We start from the raw sequence: 23,555 nt of genomic DNA on the forward strand, positions 1-23,555 counted from the left end.
CTATTTATCGTCCAGAAGTGTCTCAGAAGTTTCTTCTTTGCGATCGAAATGTGTGCTATCGTCTTTCTATCTTTCAGAAGTGACTTAGATGTTACTTCTACGCGATATATGTATATTTTGTTTTTGTAAAATGTGTACTATCTTCTTTCTATCTTCCAGAAGTGACTTAGAAGTGACTTCTGGAAGATAGGCGATAGAATTATCGCCTTTTTGCTTGTAGGGGCTAGGTGTTTTTGTTTGATATTTTGTATACACCCATGTCCAATATAAATTTTCCGTGTTGGGGAACGTCAGAATTTGGTGCAAGCAGTTAAGGGGAAGTCCCAGCCAGATAGATATGAAACTGAGAAAACTAGTGTGCGTAGAAACGGACGGACAGACGATCATGGCTAAATGGGCTTGTCTAGTGATGCTGATCAAGAATACATATAATTTATGCGTTGCCAACTTGTGACTGAATTCATTCAGCAGGTAAAATCGTCGAAATATTCCGTCCTTTTGTAAGTTACCTGCAATAGCAGATGACATCCAAGCTGTAAACGGGCGCGGTGCTCAGTTACATTACAAGCATTTGACTAACATTGAGCATCGAAAAGGAGAACAACATCGTGGCCGACATCCATCATCAAGGATGAGAAAAGACGCTCAAACAGATAGACAAATTCAATAACTGTACCTTGACTTTTTAGAAAAGTATCGGCGGTCTCATAGTCTCCAGTCCGTGGTAGCAGGAAGTCAAGTGAATATCCAGGATGGTCATATGCGATACGATGATCACTAATCGGAAATCGTTAGCAAATGGTAATTACTTACTGGCGCGCAAGTTGAATACTCTTCTTGGAGCTGACAGATCAAACCGCCGACAACTTAAAGGGGAGAATGTAAAAGAACACAAACAAAAGTCGACTTGAACGCAAAATAAATTCAGCAATGGTGCCTAGTCAGAAAAATACACTCACCTCATTTAGCAGCAATCTCTGGGCTGTGGATGGTGTTCGACTATGAGCAATACAACAAAACTTAAACGTACATCCACCGCTCCTTTTCCGATACGAGCATCGAAACTGTTTGCCAAATAACTACACATTAAGTTGTGTACTTTAGCCCAGCTAACCAGAGAGGCACAACTCCGATAGCTGACTACCGAATACTCGTGAGTGCAGAGAGTCGAACAAAGAAGTCTAATTATGGAACTGTTAATTTACCGTAATCCGAAAAGTAACGTAGATTTAAATTTGCTAAAATTTGAGTGATTTTTGGTAGACAAATTGCAGAAGAATTTAAAATCAAGTTTATTTCCAGTAATCTATTTAGAGAATATTTCGTAGGGAATAAACATGGATAAGAAACCAGAAAGAGGAACACTTACTTTTTTTCACGGCCACTCCTCCCACTCAAACGACGAAAGGGAGCTGCCGTGTGTCGTATGGAACGAATTGGAAAGTGGATTCTAAAGCATTGTAAGCAAATTAAATTAATCGTTTTCATTCCATCATTTTCCATTATTTTAAATTATGTGCATTTTGACAAAGAAAATTTGCCACTCATTCCAAGAATGGATAAAGATTTTTATTAAATATTAAGTAAATGCAAATCCAAAGTTACAATTTAGGAGATGTTTTGTGTGTTGTGTGATGTGTTAACGAAATGAATTCGGGCAAATAAAGACTGCAACTGGAGGGTTTGGATGAAATAGTGATTTTTGACCGCAGATGATCCAGGATCCACTCTATCATTCGTGGGACCCCAAGGAATGTGATCCAATCGTCATCCATATACTATTATCATACTAGTATATTCGTAATCCGTCTTAAAATAACCGTTGTCAAAGTTCGAAAGCTATTTTTCCCCTCCCTGAAATATGTCGATGACTAGTCCCAAAAACAAAGCCTTTAATACCTACATTGAAAGCAAAATATCCACATAGAAAGGCGTTAGAAATGCTAAAAGTTTCTGACATTCGACTTAGCCTCCACCAAGTCGGTCTATAACATTGAAATCCGAAACTTGTAGTCACAGCGTAACCAAATCGTCCGCATACATAGGAAGACCTGTGACGAAATTTTCAAACAAAGCGCGACCTTCTTTTGCAGTATTGATTGCCATCTGGCGCACATATACCCTTTAAAATCTTGGGCATGCGATTAAATGTCTTTTATTTATATACCACGTAGCAGATATCCAAATGACCCGCAATCTCGTGTACACTTACATATCTTCATATATTATTATACATATATCTGCCGAGCTCAACCAGCAACTCACACCGCAATAAACACAGAACATATATTAAAATAGTTTTGCGAAACAGAAGCAGTTCCGGAACCCCATCCTCTCTCCGCTAAAGAGTCTTGGTGCGAAGAATTCTTTAAAGAAACCAACCGGCACTTAAAAATTCCACGTTATGTTTTGCCGCTTAAAGCACTTTGCGACCAGAAATGACCATCGGACGATTAAACCTGGAACGCCACCTTAAATGATCACCAGATGAATGGATCCGTTAGATCCCAGCCAGATAACGCAAGCGAAGAGTACCGAGCGACAGAACACCAAGTAAGCGCTAGCAACATATCGATATCCTCTTGTGTTCTTCCACATCACGCGGTTATCAAGGAAGAAAGCCTGTCCGCCAAACATAGGATAGCGTTTGACGCATCCGCCAAGACTCCCAATGGTCGGTCGCTAAACGACATTCTGTGTGTCGGACGAGCATTGCAAAATTACCTGGCTACAGTTATTCTGAATTGGAGAAAATATTCACATGTATTCACAGCAAACATCCAAAATATGTATCGATGCATAAACGTACATCACGACGACCATCAGTACCAACGGATCCTTTGGAGGGCAGCCGACGGCGAAATCAACGAATTTTGTCTCACAAGGGTAACTTTCGGCACAGCATCCGCTCCGTTTACAGCAATTCGAGTGCTATATAAAATTGGCGAAGACGAAATTGGCAGATATCCGAGGGCGAAACATGTCCTGAAGCACGAGATTTACGTCGATGATAAGCTTACCGAGGACTGTACAGTTGAGGCTGCAAAGGACAAAATGGAGCAAGTATCTGGGGCACTTCAAAAGGCATGCATGGGGTTAAGGAAGTGGCCGAGCAACAGTCCATCATTGTTGCCAGAAATTCCCGTCGAGCACAGATGCGGTAAAACTCTGCTACAATGGGACAATGAGGACCCGGTCAAGACATTGGGAATGTACTGGGTACGAACTTCAGATGTGTTCGAATACAAAATCCTTGTTCAACCTCCGAAACGAAAAGACTAATCCCATCTAATATCTCACGATTATTCGACCCGCTCGGACTGATTACCCCGATCATCATATCGGCTAGAATTTTATTAAAATAAATAATGTTGCAACGATCACCCAGTGCGATGGAACCATCACTGGATTGCAATGGGAAGACGCAGTTTCTTCGCATATCGTGGCACGCTGGACGCCATTTTTTCAGTTTCTTAGATGACACCGACACCATCACTATATCACGCTGGATCGGACTTTCCTCCGACTCTGGTGAAGGCTATCAAATTCATGCCTTTTGTGACGGCTCATCCGTAGTTTACGCAGCAGCAGTCTATTTACGCGTACAGCACACTAACTCATATTATGTTTCCCTACTTACAGCCAAAAGCAAATTTTCTCCTCAAAAACCCTTAACCATTCCAAGAACCGAATTAAGCGGAGCAGTTCACACCGTTAAGCTGGCACGATGAGTATTGGAAAACAATATATGGACGAACGAGCCCATCCCAGTATTTTACTGGATGGATGCAACGATCGTCTGTGAAGAGTCGTAAAACGGCTCTCACAAGTCCCACATTAAACATATTTGTAGCCATGTAAGACACATATTTGTAGACACGTAAGATAATGTAAATATTAGCCCGCTAAACCCCAGCCACGAAGGCCAATATATAGAAGAATATATATAAGAAGCTTAAAACCCACCATCGCTAAGACAGGCCTCGCCAACGCAGCGCCGCAGCCTGGAAAGGAACTCCTGCATCCCACGGGCAAAGGGCTCTGCTGCGGCCAACATCACCCGCAACAGAGAGCGGCCAAAGTCAAGCATCTCACCAACCGGCAGAGGGCTCTGCTTCAGCCAACGTCATCCGAACGCCCGAAAGCGAGCCAACTAAGCGGCTCGAGAGAATCCGATCGCAGCCGCATAAGAATAAAGCTCTGCCACCGCCAAATGCTGCTAACGTCCACTTAAAAATGCGAAATTTGGTCGCAAGAGCGGGAGAGGATTACATTTCTGAGTGGAAGTGAGTGGACATCTCAACAAGCCCAGGGCACGACTGTTTACTTTCTGAGAGAAAACCACGAACTACATTGAAGAACGACGGATATGCGCACCAGGATCCCCGCCCAGACGAAGGAGCACGTAATCCAAAACCCAGAAACAGGACCCGGGGGAAAAAAAGTGTTTGAAACAAAGATGGCCCAGCATTTTTCTGTGCCCCCCTTTCTGTTTTCTTGTGTTTCATGTTGGGGTGGCGGGGAAAACATTTTTTTCAGCGCATCCCATTCCCTCCCCTTCATATTTCTACCAATCACGGGAACAGGTGACAGCGGCGGGCGTAAACAGGGAGCATCCCGAGCAGTGGAACCTGTCGTTTAAACAGGTGTTCAAAACACCCCACAAAGCGCCAGGAACAAAATGTAAATACCTAGGGAATAACATTTTAGATGTACAAATGCATATCGAAATACAATAAAAATTTCCCACCACACACATTTGGCTCCACGACATCAAACCACCCACGCTAGGATTACAATAAATCTAATATAGATAAATAATAAAATAATAAAAGAATGAATTTGTATATATATATATATAGCATTTTCCCAACACATGTTTGCCATGCCGGTTCTCTGATTTGGGTTTTCGGCTGCGTGCGTCGCCGCGACACCACACACGTGGCCCTTCGTGTAAAAATTTGGAAATTTTCCACGATCGTGTGTCCTCTGCCTTTCCTCAACCCCGCGGTTCGCTAGCCAAACCGACGCCAGCGCCCGAAAGCTTTCCAAGGTCGCGCGTCTTCTGCCCGCGTCGCAGAAACACGTAGACCCGGCAGCTATAAAACCAGGTGCGCCTGCTGGCTAAGGGACAGTCGATCACTGGTCGTCATCGCGAATACAACCTCAACAGTGGACCCAGCTAAAAAAAATTCTCAAGAAAACCCACAAGGACCTCCAGTATTTTAATAATTTAATTAGTATTCATCGTACATCCTCGCGCACCTACAAAGACCTCCCGTGGTTTTAATAATTATTAAATAATTTTACAAATATTATTCAATAACTCGACGAATCCGAGCTAACAATTAAATTCTTGGCACCTTCTCGCGTACCGACCAGGACCCACAGCGGCCTTGTTAGGTAAACCGTGTAAGTATATCCTCGCGCAACTACAAGGATCCTCGGAGACCTGTATATTTAATTCGTAAAACCCACGCAAACCCGCACGCAACTACAAGGATTCTCAGCGGCCTTTAGATTGAATCCGTACAGTCTACATCGCGCAAATACTACGCTATGGGCGTAAGATGAGTAACGGATCGCCCCAACAACGAGCTGCAAGCCCTCGCGGCGGAGTTTGGGTTGCAACCAACGGGAACGGTTGAGGAACTGCGCACCCGGCTTATAGCGTTCTTCACCCGAGGTAACCACGAGCAAACAGAGCAGGACAGGATCCGAGAACTAGCCACGATATATCCGGAGGCACCAACGCCGAGGGACATTCGTGGACAGTCTGCAGCCCCACCAGGAGATCTGGAACAGCGCAAAGGAAAAACCAAGGACAACGTTGCCTTGGGAACCGAGTTCTCAAGGAAGGAGTTTTTAGATTGGTTCCTACCTCCCCTCTATTTTCAACTACTTAAAGATACTATAAGGAACCGGTACCAACGGCAAGGGGAAGCTTGCAAGGAGTACGTGGTGGAACTGAGACTCTTGATGCAAAGGGCAAAGTTCTCTTCCGCTCAAGAGCTCGAGCGACTCTACAACAATCTCATGCCAGGATACCAACTATTCGTTCGGCGACACAAGTTCGAAGATCTAGCCATGCTGATCCAACGGGCTTTGGCATACGAGACCGCCCGTGACCGCGATCAGGCCTTGCATCCAACGCTGTCTGGCAACGGGTCGCGCAGATCTCAAAGAAATAACCAAGTACCACTGCAAACCTCAGGAACCGCGCACTCAGGAAACGGAAACCCAAGAAACAATACTCAACCCGCCGATCCCCCGGTCACCCTCGCAACCAACCGAACGGTGCCTAAAGTATCTGTAGGACCAATTGACGTAAGGAACGCCTGTCACCGCTGTGGAGGATTGGGACACTTCACTCGACAATGTCGCAATCAACGGGCGCTCTTCTGCTGGGAGTGCGGAAGAAGGGGCGTACGCACCCTCGACTGCTGCCGGCCAACGACTTCGGAAAACGGACAGGGTCCTCGCCCACCTCTACGGTTTGAGGAAGGACGCATCGCAGCCGCGGTCACCATAAAGGGGAAGGTTATCCACGCTACCCTAGACACCGGGGCTTCGAGGAGTTTCATCAGTGAGGGGATCGCACAGGACATTGGGAGCACTACCAACCGAAGGGACGTTCGAACGCGAATTTCTCTTGCAGATGGGTCCACTGCCGATATTACCCGCGCCCTGGGTACCCGCATAGCTTTGGGAACGGAAACGGCTACGACCACAATGTTGATAATACCAAACATCCTGGATGAGATCATACTCTGCATCGACTTTCTTTGCGGAATACAGACCTTCATCCAATGTGAAAGAGCCCGATTGGCTCTAGCATATGCTGCTGACTACCAACAATCCCCAAGCTGTCATCAGAAACATCGCAGATCCGGCTGACCGAAATCACGGGTTCAACGCCTGTTCACCGGCGAGGAACGGCGCTCCGGTGTGCGCGGCAGATTCTTTCGGAACAACGGACACGTATGAACCACCAGCGAGAAACAGCGAATCGAACGCGGTGGGCGCGGCAGCATCTCTTGAAGCAACAGAAACGTGTACGACCGGCGCCTGCCGTGGATAACCCCATTCGCCTGGAGCCTTTGGCTGATGCCGCCATAGCCCGGAAAGGGAACCCTTTTCGAACGGAACCAAGACGCCAGGACCCCCAGCACAGCCAGCCGAACCAAGTCAAAGAACTATCAGCCAACCTAGCAACCGTCACCACCGAAGACCCCCTTGAACCCCGGATCACAAAGCACCATTTAACAGCATGTCCGCTCCCACATCGCGAAACACAAGTTCGTCATGAGGGATGATAAGCCTATCAAGCAGAGGTACTTTCCTAAGAATCCAGCCATGCAGAAGATCATCAACGAGCAAGTCAACGCTCACTCGGTTCCGGGTGCTAATCCATTACCCCAGATCGGCCATATCTTGGAACGGCTCCGGAATGCGAAGTTTATCTCAACATTGGACCTCAAAAGCGGCTACTGGCAGATCCCCATGGCTGTAGACAGCCGTGAATGTACTGCTTTCACCGTACAGGCCGAAGGCTCTTCCACTGTAAAGAAATTGGACCACACATGTCATAGTCATCGGGACATCGTTGGAAGAACACGTTACCAATCTTTGGGAAGTCATCCAAAAGCTTCAAAGTGCTAACCTGATGCTTAAGCTGACAAAATGTAAGTTTTTCCAGCGAAGTATCGCGTATTTTGGACGCGTCATCAGTGAAGCAGATATACAGACAGACAGACAGACAGGCCGTCCGGGAACTACAACCTCCCACCAACTGCAGGGAACTCCGACGATGCCTTGGAATAGCGTTTTGGTACCGTCGTTTTGTTGAGAAATTCGCAACTATAGTGCAGTCAATGTCAACCCTCCATAAGAAGGGAAAGAAATGGACCTGGAGTGGCGCGCAACAACAGGCCTTTGAGTCCTGCCCTGACTTCAACCTCAAGTTTCAACTCCAAACAGACGAGAGTGACTTTGGCCTTGAAGCAATACTAACTCAACAAAACGAAGGGACCGAACGGGTAATCGCCTACGCCAGTAGGAGGTAGCTAAAGACAGAGGAGAACTACTCTGCCACGGGGAAGGAATGCGTCGCGATCGTTTGAGCAATTAGGAAGATGAGGTGCTATCTCGTCCTTAAGTAACTAAACTCCATCGGCAACCCGACCGACTGCATCGGCTCCTGGGCCTTGGAACTGCAGCAATTCCAGTTCGACATTACCTACAGACGCGGAAAACAGAACGTCATAGCAGACGCACTGTCCCGACCACCGCTAGTAACCGTGCAACTGGTAAGCGAAACCCCGGAGAACTGCAAATGGATCACCACGAAGCTCAAACAGATAAAGGAGGATCCCGAAGAGATTCCGGACTACGCCCAGAAGAACGGGTAACTATACAGGAACCTGAGAAACCCCTCTAGCAGCCATCGACGTAGGATTCTAGAAGAATGTCATGATCACCCCACAGCAGGGCACATGGGGATTCGGAAGACGACCACCCGGATCTGACAACAGTACTATTGGTCCGCGTTGTTCCGCGACACAGCTCGATATGTCCGCCAATGCCCGACCTGTCAGGGTTCAAGATAAGTCAACTCAAACAGGCAGGAAAGATGCTGACCAGGAAATCCGATGGACCGTTCTCAACCCTGAGTGCTGACTTTATAGGACCACCGAAAACGTTCATTTGCGGCAACGGGACGCAATTTACAAGTCGGGCCGCAATTTACACGTCACCCGAACGTCCGATAGCAGGCCATACCATCGGACGCAACAGAGAGCGGCCAAAGCCAAGCATCGCACCAACGGGCAGAGGGCTCTGCTGCAGCCAACGTCACCCGAACGACCGAAAGCGAGCCATGCCATCGGACGCAACTAAGCGGCTCGAGAGAATCCGATCGCAGTCGCATAAGACTAAAGCTCGGCCAGCGCCAAATGCTGCCGACGTCGACTGCAGCCATACGCACTTAAAAATGCGAAATTCGGTCACAGGGGCGGGAGAGGTTTAAGTTTTTGAGTGCAGCAGTGAAGACCGATCGCGGAAAGTGGAAGTGAATGTAAATCTCAACAAGACCAGGACACGGCTGGTAACTTTATGATATTTTCAGATATACTTGTACGCACCAGGATTCCCGCCCAGACAGAGGAGCACGTAAGCCAAAACCCGGAAACGGGACCCGGGGGAAAAACGTGTTTGGCACAGCGACCCGTGTGTATATATAGACTGAAGCCAATAAAATTTAGACTTTATATTTTTGAATCATATTTTTCTGTGCTACATGATGGGGCGGCGGGGAAACATTTTTTTACAGCGCATCCCAATCCCACCTCTTCATATTTCCACCAAAAAAGGGAACAGGTGACAACGGCGGTCTTAAACAGGGTACATCCCGAGCAGTGAAACCGTTCGTTGTTATCGCCTTCGGTGTGTTGGTCGGGAGTTTTATCTCTCCTTTCCCCTTTTGGCCTAGAACTAGAAATATTTTTGTGAGTGATCCTGGGAGACTGAATCCTACCCCAGCCTAGAAACATCCTTACACGTCTTACATTAGATTAACGGGGATCCAAACCGTTGGAAAACATTCATGGCGAACAAGGAGGCATATATCCATGCTCACTCAAACCCACACGCAAGCATGTCTGAATTCGCGGCCACTGTGCCCCCCTACCGCAGACCCCGAAGGTCTAAGCTAACTCACTGCAGGACATTTTCTAGTAGGCGATGCCATGCTCGCACCACTAGAATTTAGAGCCCCATTAACTAAGTTTAAAGAAACCTTTCCCAACGACCGAAGGATGATCCGCGGATTCTGGAAGAAATGGACTCAGGATTGACTTTGCCATTTGCAGAAACGGCCAAAAAGGTGTGAAGTCACAGAATGTCTGAAACTCAATAGTAATTCTAAAGGATGACGGGACTACGCCTGCTCAATGGAAGTTAGGGCGGATCATTCAGCTACATCTCGGCTCGGATGAACTCGTACGGGTCGTAAACATCAAAACTCAAAATGCAACATTTCCCTGCAAGCACGATAATTCTATCGCCAATCGTCCAGAAGTCACTTCTAAGACACTTCTGGAAGATAGAAAGACGATAGTACGCATTTTACAAAAACAAAATATATAAATATCGCGGTGAAGTAACTTCTAAGTCACTTCTGAGCGATAGAAAAGCGATAGCACACATTTCGAACGCACGGAAGTAACTTCTGAGACACTTCTGGACGATAGATAGACGATAGCACACATTTTACAAAACCAAAAAGGGTCGTGATCGCGAAGAAGTATCTTCTGAGACCCTTCTGGACGATAGTTAGACGATAGCACACATTTTACAAAAACAAGGTTACTGGGAAAAAAAAGTCACGATAATTGCCGTTACCCTTTATTTCTGAAAGTTCCTCTCCCTTTTTACCTAAATTTTGCTCCTGTTTATTTTCGAAATGGTTATTATTGAATTTCTCATGTGAACGGAACTGGACAAAAATAAAATTATCAAGCAGCATTTCCGATAAGCCAAGGACCGTATCTACAAGCGCTCAAAGACCTCATAGAAAATAAATTCAAAATATTGCCTAACATGTAAAAACAAGTTTTTTACTCAAGATTTCCAAGATTTCCAATGGGGAAAGGCCCTTCTGGTACCTTCTACAAGCGTCTGTTAAGTCACTCCTAAGTAATTTCCAGAAGTGACTTTGGCGATATCGCACTCGCATCGCGGAAGTCACTTCCGTCGGGAAGAAATGTGCAACTTCGGCGGCACTTCTCGGAGTCACTTCGGCGACACTTTCAAAAGTATCGCCGAAGTCACTCCTGGAAGTGTCGCCGAAGACACTTCAAGAAGAGTCGCCGAAGTGACTTCCGAAAAACAAAGCAACATACATATTGGACTGACCACGAGCAAATCGCAAAATAAACTGTCGCTCGGACGAAATACAATAGCATAGGTAAAAAGGGAGAAGAATTTTCAGAAATAAAGGGTAACGTAACTTTGTTTTGTATCATCTATCGTCCAGAAGTGTCTCAGAAGATACTTTTTCGATATCGCGAACCTTTTTGTTTTTGTAAAATGTGGGCTATCGTCCAGAAGGGTCTCAGAAGATACTTCTTCGCGATCGCAACCCTTTTTGTTTTTGTAAAATGTGTGTTATCGTCAATCTATCGTCCAGAAGGGTCTCAGAAGATACTTCTTCGCGACCGCTACTCTTTTTGTTTTTGTAAAATGTGTGCTATCGTCTATTTATCGTCCAGAAGTGTCTCAGAAGTTTCTTCTTTGCGATCGAAATGTGTGCTATCGTCTTTCTATCTTTCAGAAGTGACTTAGATGTTACTTCTACGCGATATATGTATATTTTGTTTTTGTAAAATGTGTACTATCTTCTTTCTATCTTCCAGAAGTGACTTAGAAGTGACTTCTGGAAGATAGGCGATAGAATTATCGCCTTTTTGCTTGTAGGGGCTAGGTGTTTTTGTTTGATATTTTGTATACACCCATGTCCAATATAAATTTTCCGTGTTGGGGAACGTCAGAATTTGGTGCAAGCAGTTAAGGGGAAGTCCCAGCCAGATAGATATGAAACTGAGAAAACTAGTGTGCGTAGAAACGGACGGACAGACGATCATGGCTAAATGGGCTTGTCTAGTGATGCTGATCAAGAATACATATAATTTATGCGTTGCCAACTTGTGACTGAATTCATTCAGCAGGTAAAATCGTCGAAATATTCCGTCCTTTTGTAAGTTACCTGCAATAGCAGATGACATCCAAGCTGTAAACGGGCGCGGTGCTCAGTTACATTACAAGCATTTGACTAACATTGAGCATCGAAAAGGAGAACAACATCGTGGCCGACATCCATCATCAAGGATGAGAAAAGACGCTCAAACAGATAGACAAATTCAATAACTGTACCTTGACTTTTTAGAAAAGTATCGGCGGTCTCATAGTCTCCAGTCCGTGGTAGCAGGAAGTCAAGTGAATATCCAGGATGGTCATATGCGATACGATGATCACTAATCGGAAATCGTTAGCAAATGGTAATTACTTACTGGCGCGCAAGTTGAATACTCTTCTTGGAGCTGACAGATCAAACCGCCGACAACTTAAAGGGGAGAATGTAAAAGAACACAAACAAAAGTCGACTTGAACGCAAAATAAATTCAGCAATGGTGCCTAGTCAGAAAAATACACTCACCTCATTTAGCAGCAATCTCTGGGCTGTGGATGGTGTTCGACTATGAGCAATACAACAAAACTTAAACGTACATCCACCGCTCCTTTTCCGATACGAGCATCGAAACTGTTTGCCAAATAACTACACATTAAGTTGTGTACTTTAGCCCAGCTAACCAGAGAGGCACAACTCCGATAGCTGACTACCGAATACTCGTGAGTGCAGAGAGTCGAACAAAGAAGTCTAATTATGGAACTGTTAATTTACCGTAATCCGAAAAGTAACGTAGATTTAAATTTGCTAAAATTTGAGTGATTTTTGGTAGACAAATTGCAGAAGAATTTAAAATCAAGTTTATTTCCAGTAATCTATTTAGAGAATATTTCGTAGGGAATAAACATGGATAAGAAACCAGAAAAAGGAACACTTACTTTTTTTCACGGCCACTCCTCCCACTCAAACGACGAAAGGGAGCTGCCGTGTGTCGTATGGAACGAATTGGAAAGTGGATTCTAAAGCATTGTAAGCAAATTAAATTAATCGTTTTCATTCCATCATTTTCCATTATTTTAAATTATGTGCATTTTGACAAAGAAAATTTGCCACTCATTCCAAGAATGGATAAAGATTTTTATTAAATATTAAGTAAATGCAAATCCAAAGTTACAATTTAGGAGATGTTTTGTGTGTTGTGTGATGTGTTAACGAAATAAATTCGGGCAAATAAAGACTACAACTGGAGGGTTTGGATGAAATAGTGATTTTTGTGCGCAGATGATCCAGGATCCACTCTATCATTCGTGGGACCCCAAGGAATGTGATCCAATCGTCATCCATATACTATTATCATACTAGTATATTCGTAATCCGTCTTAAAATAACCGTTGTCAAAGTTCGAAAGCTATTTTTCCCCTCCCTGAAATATGTCGATGACTAGTCCCAAAAACAAAGCCTTTAATACCTACATTGAAAGCAAAATATCCACATAGAAAGGCGTTAGAAATGCTAAAAGTTTCTGACATTCGACATAGCCTCCACCAAGTCGGTCTATAACATTGAAATCCGAAACTTGTAGTCACAGCGCAACCAAATCGTCCGCATACATAGGAAGACCTGTGACGAAATTTTCAAACAAAGCGCGACCTTCTTTTGCAGTATTGATTGCCATCTGGCGCACATATACCCTTTAAAATCTTGGGCATGCGATTAAATGTCTTTTATTCATATACCACGTAGCAGATATCCAAATGACCCGCAATCTCGTGTACACTTACATATCTTCATATATTATTAAGACTTAATATGATATTAAAAGTTAAAAGCGTCCCCAACTGCCAGTTTGGTTTCCACCGCCGTTGTATCCTCCAAAGTTTCCTTCAGAGTTTCCAAAGCCGCCTCCTGATCGTCTATTGCTTTCAAAGCCGTCTCCCTTATTTCCAAAGCCTCGATAGTTTCCATAACCTCCACCGTTGCCTCCATATCCACCGCCTCTTACACTACCGCAGCTACTGTTTCCTCGGTTGCCATAACCGCCAAAACCTCTGTTAGCAAAGCGTCCTCCACCACTGCCGCCGCCCCCATCGAAACGACCTCGTTTGGCCGGTCCACTTCCGGAACTGAACTGACGTGTGTGGTGCGGCAAAATTCCCGAGTCACGCTGTAGTTCAAAATCGCCTGCGCCCTTACCACAGAGGTCCTTAACCACCTTAACCAGTTTGGCATATGGTTCCTCTAGCTGCAGAACTTGGGCTGGATTGTCACAAGCAACCGTTATAAGATCCTCTAGTGCCGGCTTTAGAGCCCCGATCTTGGCAGCGAGTTCAGGATCCATTTCAAAGTTAACCCAGTTGTCAACGCGCACTATGTTGTTGGCGGCCAAATCTATTTTACGCGATCCGAACAACAGTACCTGCAAAGGCGAAACCATAGATAGTTGCTTGCAGGAAACGGCGCGCGTGCGTATCTTCTCTCCGAAAACGAAAAACGGATACGGAAAGGTAACAGCCAAGTTGCTACAGTTTACTGAAGTTTTGTGCAGCAAAGCCGCCTTGGACTCTGTAGTTAGCACCTTACGCTTTTCCTTATGCACGCAAATGTTAGGGTAGAGACCCATGCATAGCAAAGCCAAAGACATGTCCAGTACCGGGTCATCGCCATTAGTCTCTGAGTCTACATAGTGCGGTATCATGCACTCTTCTGGGAATCCGGCCTGTTGAAGCAGATCCAGCAACTGCTGCTTTGCATCCCATATAACATTCATAGTACTCATTTGCAGTCCTTTCCAGTCGCAGAAGCGGGACTCCTCAGGGTCACCTCGTTGTTTTGCGCGCTGCCACATTTGTGAGGCCACGATCATGGCCACATGATCGGAACACTTGCTTCCACTTAAAGCTTTTTGATGATTTGCCAGGCGGCGTTGGCCGATGTCCAGGCTAAACACTTCTGAAAAAGTGCTGGAGTAGGAGGCCATGCTGGCTACCAGATCGGCACAGCCGAAAACCGTCCCGAGCACCATCATCTTTCCCAGTCTCGGCTCGATTGGAAGGCGTGCCAGAAGGCGGCCCAATGGCGTAAGTTCGTCGTTAATGTCAAGACATCGCATCTCCCGTAACAACACCTCAGCTTCAATGACCGCGTCCACAGGCGGTGGCTCCAACGCCTTAGACAAGAAGTGATGAATGGCGCCAAGGCGGAGCAATTTAATAGTGAGAGCCATCTCATGCAGCGGCGTCCGAAACATCTCAGGAGTGAGGGTATCCTCAAGTACTTCGAAGCGTGCACGAGAACAGAGCGTGAAGCAGAAGCCTGGACGGACTCGTCCAGCTCGACCCTTGCGCTGTTCTAGATTGGTCTTGCTGGCCCATACGGTGGCGTAGCTGGTAAGATTGTTGTGTGAAGTAAAGAGTTTCATGCGCGCCTTACAAATGTCAACTACAAAAACAATGTCGTCGATTGTAATTGACGTCTCCGCAATGTTGGTGGAGAGAATGATTTTAGTAACGCCTTCTGGCACTGGTTCAAAAACTTTGCGTTGGTCGTCTCGCGGGATCTGCGAGTGGCACGGCAGTATGCGATATTGGGTCGAGTTACCAAAGGTGTTCGTATTTTGCAAAAACTTCATAAGCGCAAAGATCAGGTTCCAGCCGGGCAGAAACACTAGGATGGCACCGGGAATGTTTTTTGACTTAATGTGCACCAGCAATGCCTCTAGGAGTTCAAAGCTAACGTCCGATTCGGAAAGCATGGCCATCGCGTTGCGCGTTTTTTGTGAATACTTGTCTTCACACACCTTGTTAAAATTTGTCTCTATCTCTTCCTTGTTTTCTGAGAGCTGAAGTTGTTCTTCGTCCTCTGCCTCCTTTCGTTTCCGGCGTGACTCCACCGAAGGAACAAAGTCAGTCATTTGAAGAATGTCCTCTAAAAAGAACTGCTGTACGGGAAAGGCTCTACCCGGAACTTCCAGAACGGGGCATCCTCCAAAATACTTGGAGAAGAGCGTCGTGTCAATAGTGGCCGACATGAGAATAACTGCAAACAAATAAGAATTTCATTTTAGTGGCATTGCATATCAGTCTGTACAAAAAAAAAAGAAGAGAACGGTCGAGTGCCTAACTATCAACTCAATTTCAAATTTGAATAGATAGATAGATAGCAGTGTTTTTAATTTGGATTTAGGCGTTTGCTGTGAACAATTTATAAGAGTCATTGTATTGCAGTTGAATCTCTGTTTCAGATGCTTGGAGATTTGGACTGCATGTGAGTCGATGTGTTCTTTTCATCTTTATTTTTTGGGTCTGGTAACCAGACTCTGGGAAAACCATGAACTTATAAGCGCTTGAGCTTAGAATTGATTTTAAAACACTTTTATCTTGTGACCAAATTTATGTTTTATATCAAATACTTAAACAAGGTAATTTACCTACAAAAAATAAAATATTTCAAACAAATAACTTATACTACTTAAACTAATTTACCATTTAAAGTAATAACTAAACGAATATATATATATTTACAGTTGTTTAATTGTTTCAAAAACCTCCCCCCTTATCCTAACAACAAACTCTCGTATGAAGATACCCGAGTTCCTAAAGAGTTTTATGCGAATTAATTTGTCAATCTGATAGTCGAGACTAGACACGAATACTGCATAAATGGATACATATATTCGTTGGAAAGTACGTAACAGCTAGACAGAAGCGTTTCCGTCCCTATGAAGTACATATATTCTCGACTAGGAACACTAGCCAAGTCAATTTAGCCATGTCAGTCTCTTCTTAAGAACTTGGGATCTCGGAAACTATACCTCAAATTTCTCTAAGTCTAAGGCTTCAAGCACAGTTAGAAAAAAAAGTCAAGTCACTCGAACTTGTATGTATTCTATGAATAAAATATTTTCAGCACGATAAAGTATTAAACTTTATGAAACAAACAACATAATTATTTTATCTTACATTTCTGTGGACGGCAGTCCACGTAGTGACGAAGCGCACCAGGAATGTGGGTTTAAGATTATAGATATTTGTAAACTATTATTATTGAAACTTTACCGCCTGAAAAATAAGTCGCAACATAAATATTTGAGTTTACCGTGCAGATCCGGATAGGTGTCGACCATGTCGCGAAGTATCACCAGTAGGAAGTCGCTGTTCACATCTCGCTCATGAATTTCATCAACTATGATGTGCGAGACTCCGCGTAAGCCAGCCTCCAGCTTGCGCAGCAACACACCCACAGTGCAGAAAAGGATTGCACCGTAGGGCCTTGGAAAAACGGACTCAAATCGCACAGAATAGCCGACAGTGTCGCCCAACTGCTCGCACCGCTCACGGGCTACGCGCTCCGCTACTGAAATAGCCGAAATGCGGCGTGGCTGGGTTACGTAAATATTGGCATAGCCGCCTTGACCGGAAGAGATGTAGTCGTCGAGGATGTACTGGGCTATCTGGGTTGTCTTGCCGCATCCTGTGTTTCCGCGAATGATTACCACTGGATTGTCATTAATGGCGCTTAAAATCTCGGAACGCATCGCTGCGATGGGCAGCTTGTCGCGAAACTCTAGGAATTTTCGATACTCAACATCGTTCTGGCGGCGATCTCGCAACGAGCGTTCGAAGTCCATTGAAAGATCATCTATAGAAACGCTTGCTAGTTCTCCTTCGTCGATGTTGCACGCATGCCAGGTGTTCCAATTTGGCTGAGGAGGGGCCCACGGAATTACCGAGCTTTCTTGACGTTTCTCCCCATCTGGTTGAATAGAGTCAATGCGGTTTACGTTGACCTATGTAAAATACAGTCGTTAATTAGAGGGGACTACAATAGTTTATTTTCGATATACACAAAATACAAATTATTGGTATAATCGACTAATGCAGGAATTATGTAACTATAATCAACTTGGCTTCTTTTTCTTTAAAATATTTTTCGGTACATTAAAACTATTTTGTCTAAGAGTATGAGGCAGTCCGCCTAAAATAAGCGAAGCGTGAAACCCGTCCCTTTTAGAGTAAAAATGTATATTAGATTCGTCGGAAAATATGTAACGGGTGAAAAAAAGCGTTTTCGACCACGTTTTCACCCCCAGCTCTTGTGATAGTTTTTTAACAATTTACTATTGCAATAAAAAAATACACATAACGTAAACTCTACTATTTTAATTGTGGCTAAAAAATTAAATAATAAAAAAAACGCAAAAACAAATACATATGTATACTATCATTTTTATACCCTTGCAGAGGTTATAATGATATCAGTCAGAAGTTTGCAACACAGTAAAGGAGATGTTTCCGACCCCATAAAGTATATATATTCTTGACAGCGTCACTAGGCGAGTCGATCTAGCCATGTCCGTCTGTCCGTCCGTTTCTAGTCTCTCAGTTTTAAAGCTATCGGGCTGAAACTCTCCCAAAAGTCTTCTTTCTACTACAGGTGGTATAAAAGTCGGAACCATCCGGATCGGACAACTATATCTTATAGCTCCCATAGGACCTGTCGGGGAAAAATTTTAAAAAAATTATATCTTTGGTGTTTTTTAACATATACCTTTCTAAGCTTGGATATAACATTTTTAAATTAGTTCTGAATTTCGAATTAAATTTTATCATACAGCTCCCATAGGAACGATCGGTTAGTCGGAAAACATGAATAATAATGATATTTTTGGTGTTTTTTAACATATAACATTCTCAGCTTGGAAAAAACATTTTTAGTTAGTTCTGAATTTTGAATTAAATGTTATCCAAATCGGACATCTATATCATATAGCTGTCATAGGAATGATCGGAAAATTGGTAGGAAAATAATATGAAACAAATTATAGCTTTGGGGCTTCTTGACATATTATCTTAAGACATTTGGATTATAAATTTTTATATTTTTAAGAATTTCGAATTCAATTTAATAAAAACCGGACTACTCTAACAGATATATGTCACAAAAAATGGTCTAAATAAGGAATTAAAATAAATTATTATTCAGCAAGAATCCTTAAAAATTTCACATGGTGTTACTTAAGTTTATTTTTTATAACTGCAAGGGTATACCAACTTCGGCTTGTCGAAGTTAACTTCCTTTCTTCTTAATTGTAAAATACAATTTTTATGGTTACTAAACTGCAATTGATTTTATCACCAAATTCTTTTGTGTGTACAGTGAACAGTAAAACAAATTATTTTGAGTTTCTTATTGTCAACTTTTCTCAAAAATTCACGTTCACGTTTGAAAGTACAACTAACGCTGAATAAGCAAAGAATTTTATTCGTAGGTGTTCAAACTCTGCAGAGGGTATTAAGATTTCAGTCAGAAGTTTGCAACGCAGTGAAGGAGACGTTTTCGAAACCATAAATCATATATAGTCTTGGACCTACGCAAACTAGTCTCTCAGTTGTAAAGCTATCGGGCTGAAGCTTTCTTAAAAACAGCGGTATCGGACAACTTTATCTTTTAGCTCCCATAAGAATAATCGAAAAAAAAACTAAAAATGCTTTATATTTAGTGTTTTTTTTAGAAGTTTCGATCGCAGTGAAGGAGACGTTTTCGACCCCATAAAGTATATATATCAGCGTCACAAGACGAGTCGATCTAGCTATGTCCGTCTGTACGTCCGTCTGTCTGATCGTTTCTACCCAAACTAGTCTCTCAGTTTTAAAGCTATCGGGCTGAAACTTTCACAAAAGTCTTCTTTCTTTTGCAGGTAGTACATAAGTCGAAACTAGCCGGATCGAAAAACTATATCTTATAGCTCCCATGGGAACTATCGGGGTAAAAATTAAAAAAATATATATATCTTCGGTGTTTTTTAACATATAACCTTCTAGCTTGGAAATATAATTTTTTCATTAGTTCTGAATTTTGAATTAAATTTTATCAAAATCGGAGGACTATATCATATAGCTGCCATAGGAACGATCGGAATACTAATGGGATATTATAGCTTCCATGTTTTTTGGCATAATGTAATATATCTTTTTAAATTTTTTAGAGTTTCGAATTAAATGTAATAAAAATCGGACGACTCATAACAAAAACACGCTCAGAGAAATAATAAAATAATAATTTATTTTCAACATCACTGATTCTAGCAACAGTTCTTATTATTATTTCTTATAACTGCAAGGGTATACAAACTTCGGCTTGCCGAAGCTAACTTCTTTTCTTGTCTCATATATTATCTTATCTCTTGGGAATATGATCTTTGTATTTTTAACAATTTCGGCGGCTGATAAATTGTATGATAAATTGTAAACTTTTTTAAGTCAATTAATAGGGCGTAGAACATTTTTTTTGATCAAACGATAGGTATTGACGAGCCCCATACGTTTCAGTTAAAATTTGTTTTCTAGATAACAATTTCGGCATAGTTTTCGGCGTGGCATCATGCTAAAAAAAAACAGCAATCTATGTACATGACAACTCCCAAATGGGTACCTCTTGTAGTTTCCGATATCTCTTCGTTAATACGGAGAAACCGACATAACTAGATCGACCCAGTTAGTGATCCTGATCAAGAATATATATACTCTATGGAGTCGAAAACGTATCCTTGTCGAACCTGTGGGAACCTGCACCTCCATAATGACTCTCAATAAGACTATTCTTTGAGTCTCATATATTCTTGTTTTCTAGTCTAATTCTTTGAGCCGCAGTGAACAGACCAGCGCGCATAAATATATGTATAAACGATGTTGGTATTATTGGTGCGGTTGTTGGGTTAATACATACATAAAAAAGTATATTTACATAACTAGTATTGTATCACTTACAATCAGTGGAATAGGAGTTCCGTCCGACTCTATTTTTATATTACGTGGGTTTACGACAGGAAGGTCTAGTAAATGGATCACCTCGTCTATATTATTGACTAGCTCGGGCGCCAACTTCACTGGATATGGTTTTAGTTCTTCGTCCTTTTTCTTTTTTAGGGTACCGCTAAAGGGTTCGATCACCTTTAAGTGGAACAGTTGGCGCACCAGGGACAGTGCGCATGACTTGCTGGCCGACTTCTTGTTTGAACCCGTCTCGCGGGCCGTCACTTTGCGCTTAAGCGCCGGCACGTAAATAGACAACTCCGCCATAAAACTCCTAGAATGACAAAGATTTTAGAGAAAGTTTCGGAGAAGCATGCAGTCTAGGTTCGGAACTTACCATATGTGCAGGCTATTGTGTGCGACCGTGGAGAGGGGTCAAGCTGGCAGAGCGATGTGGTACTATTGTTAAAGACGCAGCTGGTAAGCCAGCCCTTGTGTGATTGCCATCTACACTGCCGTGCACGGGCATCCGTTTTGCTTACAGATCCCATACAAGGTAGTGGTACGTGGTTTTTGTAGTTTAGTGTGTCGTACTACGTCACTCTGCTACCTCAAGGACTCCACGGATCGTTCACAGTCTTCCCAAGGATTTCAGACTGCATTCCAGAGTTGGCCGTAGAACAAATTTGGCCAAATCCGGAATGCAAAAAAAATATAGAAAGCACATACCTAGCATGGTCCGGGCCCACAGGGGTATACTTGTAATCGTCGCGGATGTTGTTTGCCTGTTTGTACATGTTCAAACGTTCTTTGGCATTCTCTATGGTCCAGTTGCCATGGATAGCGGCGTTAACATCGATGGACTCAGCTTCGTTCATGTCTTTTTGCTCTTGGACATGATCGATAATGTTAAACCGGCTCCCTTCGCCACCGCTCTCGTGATTCAGAGGGCGATAGGCCTCACCCAGATCGTGCGGGCCGGACTGGCCACCAAACACGCGCTTCTGCTGTCCCCCCATAGATGCGCCCTTGCCCTGAGGACCTGATCTGGGCCCAGTTCCCGCCGAAGTACCTACATCCGCCGGCACATCATGGGCATTCAACTTGCCGACCCGCACCAAATAGTTAACAAAGTCGCGGCACGCATTTTTCTCAGCATCCTTCTTATTAGTGGAATTTCCCACACCAATGTAGTTGTTCTGGTCCACCCGTACCTCACACAGAAAACGCTGACGGTTTTTGGGACCTGCAAAAAAGTGAAAAGCATGCATATACACATAAATATATAATTGAAAAAATTCCAATCAATGGAAAGATTCTATTCACTCACCCGTTTGACGAACGTCAAACTTGGGTTCAATACGCGACTTCGCGCAAAATTCATAAAGAAATGACTTAATATCCATATTCTTAAATATATTGAATTGCCGTATCAACTTAGAATGAACACACCAAAAAGCGTGACCGCACTAGGTATGTGAAAAATTCATTCAAATATAAATATATCGATGTTTTATGAATATAAATGAATATTTATATCGTAATATATTTTTTACTTAATATATCGAGTATCGAAATTTTTAAAAATACTTTTTTGATTTTTCCCAGTTGGTCCAACTGAGCCGATGTTGCAAAAGCAAGATGAGCGAGGAGCCAGATTTTTATATGAAAAAAATAAAAATGACGCCAAATTGCAGTTTATGCAAATTGAGCGGCAACTCGTCGAATTTATTTTCATATGTGTGGAAAAGGCAACGTAATGCATATTTAAAGTGTATGAAGGTATACGCAATATGACAAAAATTGGAGATAATCCTATAGGAGCTAGTCAATTAAAATACCACTTTTCGATATGTGAAACTTTGATTTCCACAGGGCACATCTGCCATCTACCATCCGACAGCAGCTAACCTGAAGATCTGTGTCTTTTGAAACCAAACCTGCCACTTCTATACCAGCCTTTTCAAATGGGGAACTCCGATTCCTACAGAGCAGACATCCACCGTCAAGCATAAGATAAGAGCTGATCTGGCTAATCTAAACAAACCTGTTCACTGTCATCATTGTTTACGTTTTTGTAGTGAATGTTTAAATTTTTACGGTGTTGCACCGGTAAACATCGCGTAACTACTGCACAAATCTGAATGAGGAACTAACTGGAAATTTTGAACGTAGATGGATCTCTGTAGGAAGACGCTATTTAAAAAATTGATAACACCTTCCTTGCATACGGGTTTTTAACATATCTTTTTAAGCAACCATTTTAAAGGTGGATGGCGCATAAAAAGCCTTTAGCTTAATACTTAATACCTAGACAATTCTTAGGACGTGCCAAGTAAGAAATCCGCTAAAGGTTAGTCATTTCCTAAACGAAATGGCATAGCAATAAATCTTTTCGAGATGAGATGAATTGCCAAGTTCCGATCCATTGGAAGGCTCCTTGGTCATGCACCAACAACAAATACCTTAAAAATAATGTCAATTGAATTGTTCATGGCTTTTGCTGTTTCGACCAGTTTTTTTGTATTCATAGAAAATCGCTGCAGCAAAAACAGCTGATCAACATAAACCAACTGATTCCAAAAAGGTAGTTTTGTAAATATTGTTTTCCTAAAAACATACAAATCAGAACCACTAGTAATGCGTTCCCCGATGAGCCCTCCATTTGTGAATCGCTGGGCTGCACCTACAGAAGATCTGGAGGACAGAAGATCTGGAGTTGTTTTTTGTTTGTTACCCATGCCAGCTGCCTAACTGTACGTTATATAATAAACGCATTGATGGTGAACTCTAAAAAAATTTCGGTCACACCTCAAAGAACGAGATTTTTGTTTTTGGATCTGAGTACTAAGGAAATGCTACATGTGGGTCGTGCCCCACCATACTTCTAAATGGAACACCTGCAGGCGATTTTTGTGGGTTTTGGAACTGTTTCTTAATTTCTTAAATGTTCGTGGCCATATCGAAAACACAAACACAGCCCATGATCAAACTTTTTATTCTTTGCGCCTCGGCTCACGGCGTCCATCGGAATACAGTTGTCAAATTGGATAGCTTTCTAGGTCATTTAAGTACCACGGTGAAAAAGGGCTCCGACAAAAAGCGTAAACCGCCTTATT

General features: G+C 43.0%; 1 protein-coding gene and 1 long non-coding RNA gene across 3 annotated transcripts; one reads left to right on the forward strand and one right to left on the reverse strand.

Annotated features, from left to right (window-relative positions):
• Positions 1-13,385: 13,385 nt before the first annotated feature.
• Positions 13,386-21,901, reverse strand: LOC108024270 (dosage compensation regulator). 2 transcript variants are annotated; one of them, XM_017094160.3, is made up of 5 exons: positions 21,767-21,901; positions 21,166-21,682; positions 20,452-20,770; positions 16,781-17,471; positions 13,386-15,721 (listed from the first exon to the last, which is right to left on the reverse strand). In XM_017094160.3, the coding sequence occupies exons 1-5, from the start codon at positions 21,840-21,842 to the stop codon at positions 13,509-13,511; spliced, it is 3,816 nt and encodes a 1,271-aa protein (XP_016949649.1). In that variant the 5' UTR covers positions 21,843-21,901; the 3' UTR covers positions 13,386-13,508. The 2 variants fall into 2 exon arrangements, with proteins under 2 accessions (XP_016949649.1, XP_016949650.1); XM_017094161.3 differs by lacking the exons at positions 21,166-21,682; positions 21,767-21,901 and adding an exon at positions 20,834-21,032.
• Positions 21,902-22,062: 161 nt separating this feature from the next.
• Positions 22,063-23,191, forward strand: LOC127011043 (uncharacterized). The gene is made up of 3 exons (XR_007764067.1): positions 22,063-22,218; positions 22,312-23,023; positions 23,075-23,191. It is a non-coding gene; the product is annotated as an uncharacterized LOC127011043 (long non-coding RNA).
• Positions 23,192-23,555: the final 364 nt, after the last annotated feature.

Source organism: Drosophila biarmipes, chromosome 2R, assembly GCF_025231255.1.
Source record: "Drosophila biarmipes strain raj3 chromosome 2R, RU_DBia_V1.1, whole genome shotgun sequence".
NCBI classification, from domain to species: Eukaryota; Metazoa; Arthropoda; class Insecta; order Diptera; family Drosophilidae; genus Drosophila; species Drosophila biarmipes.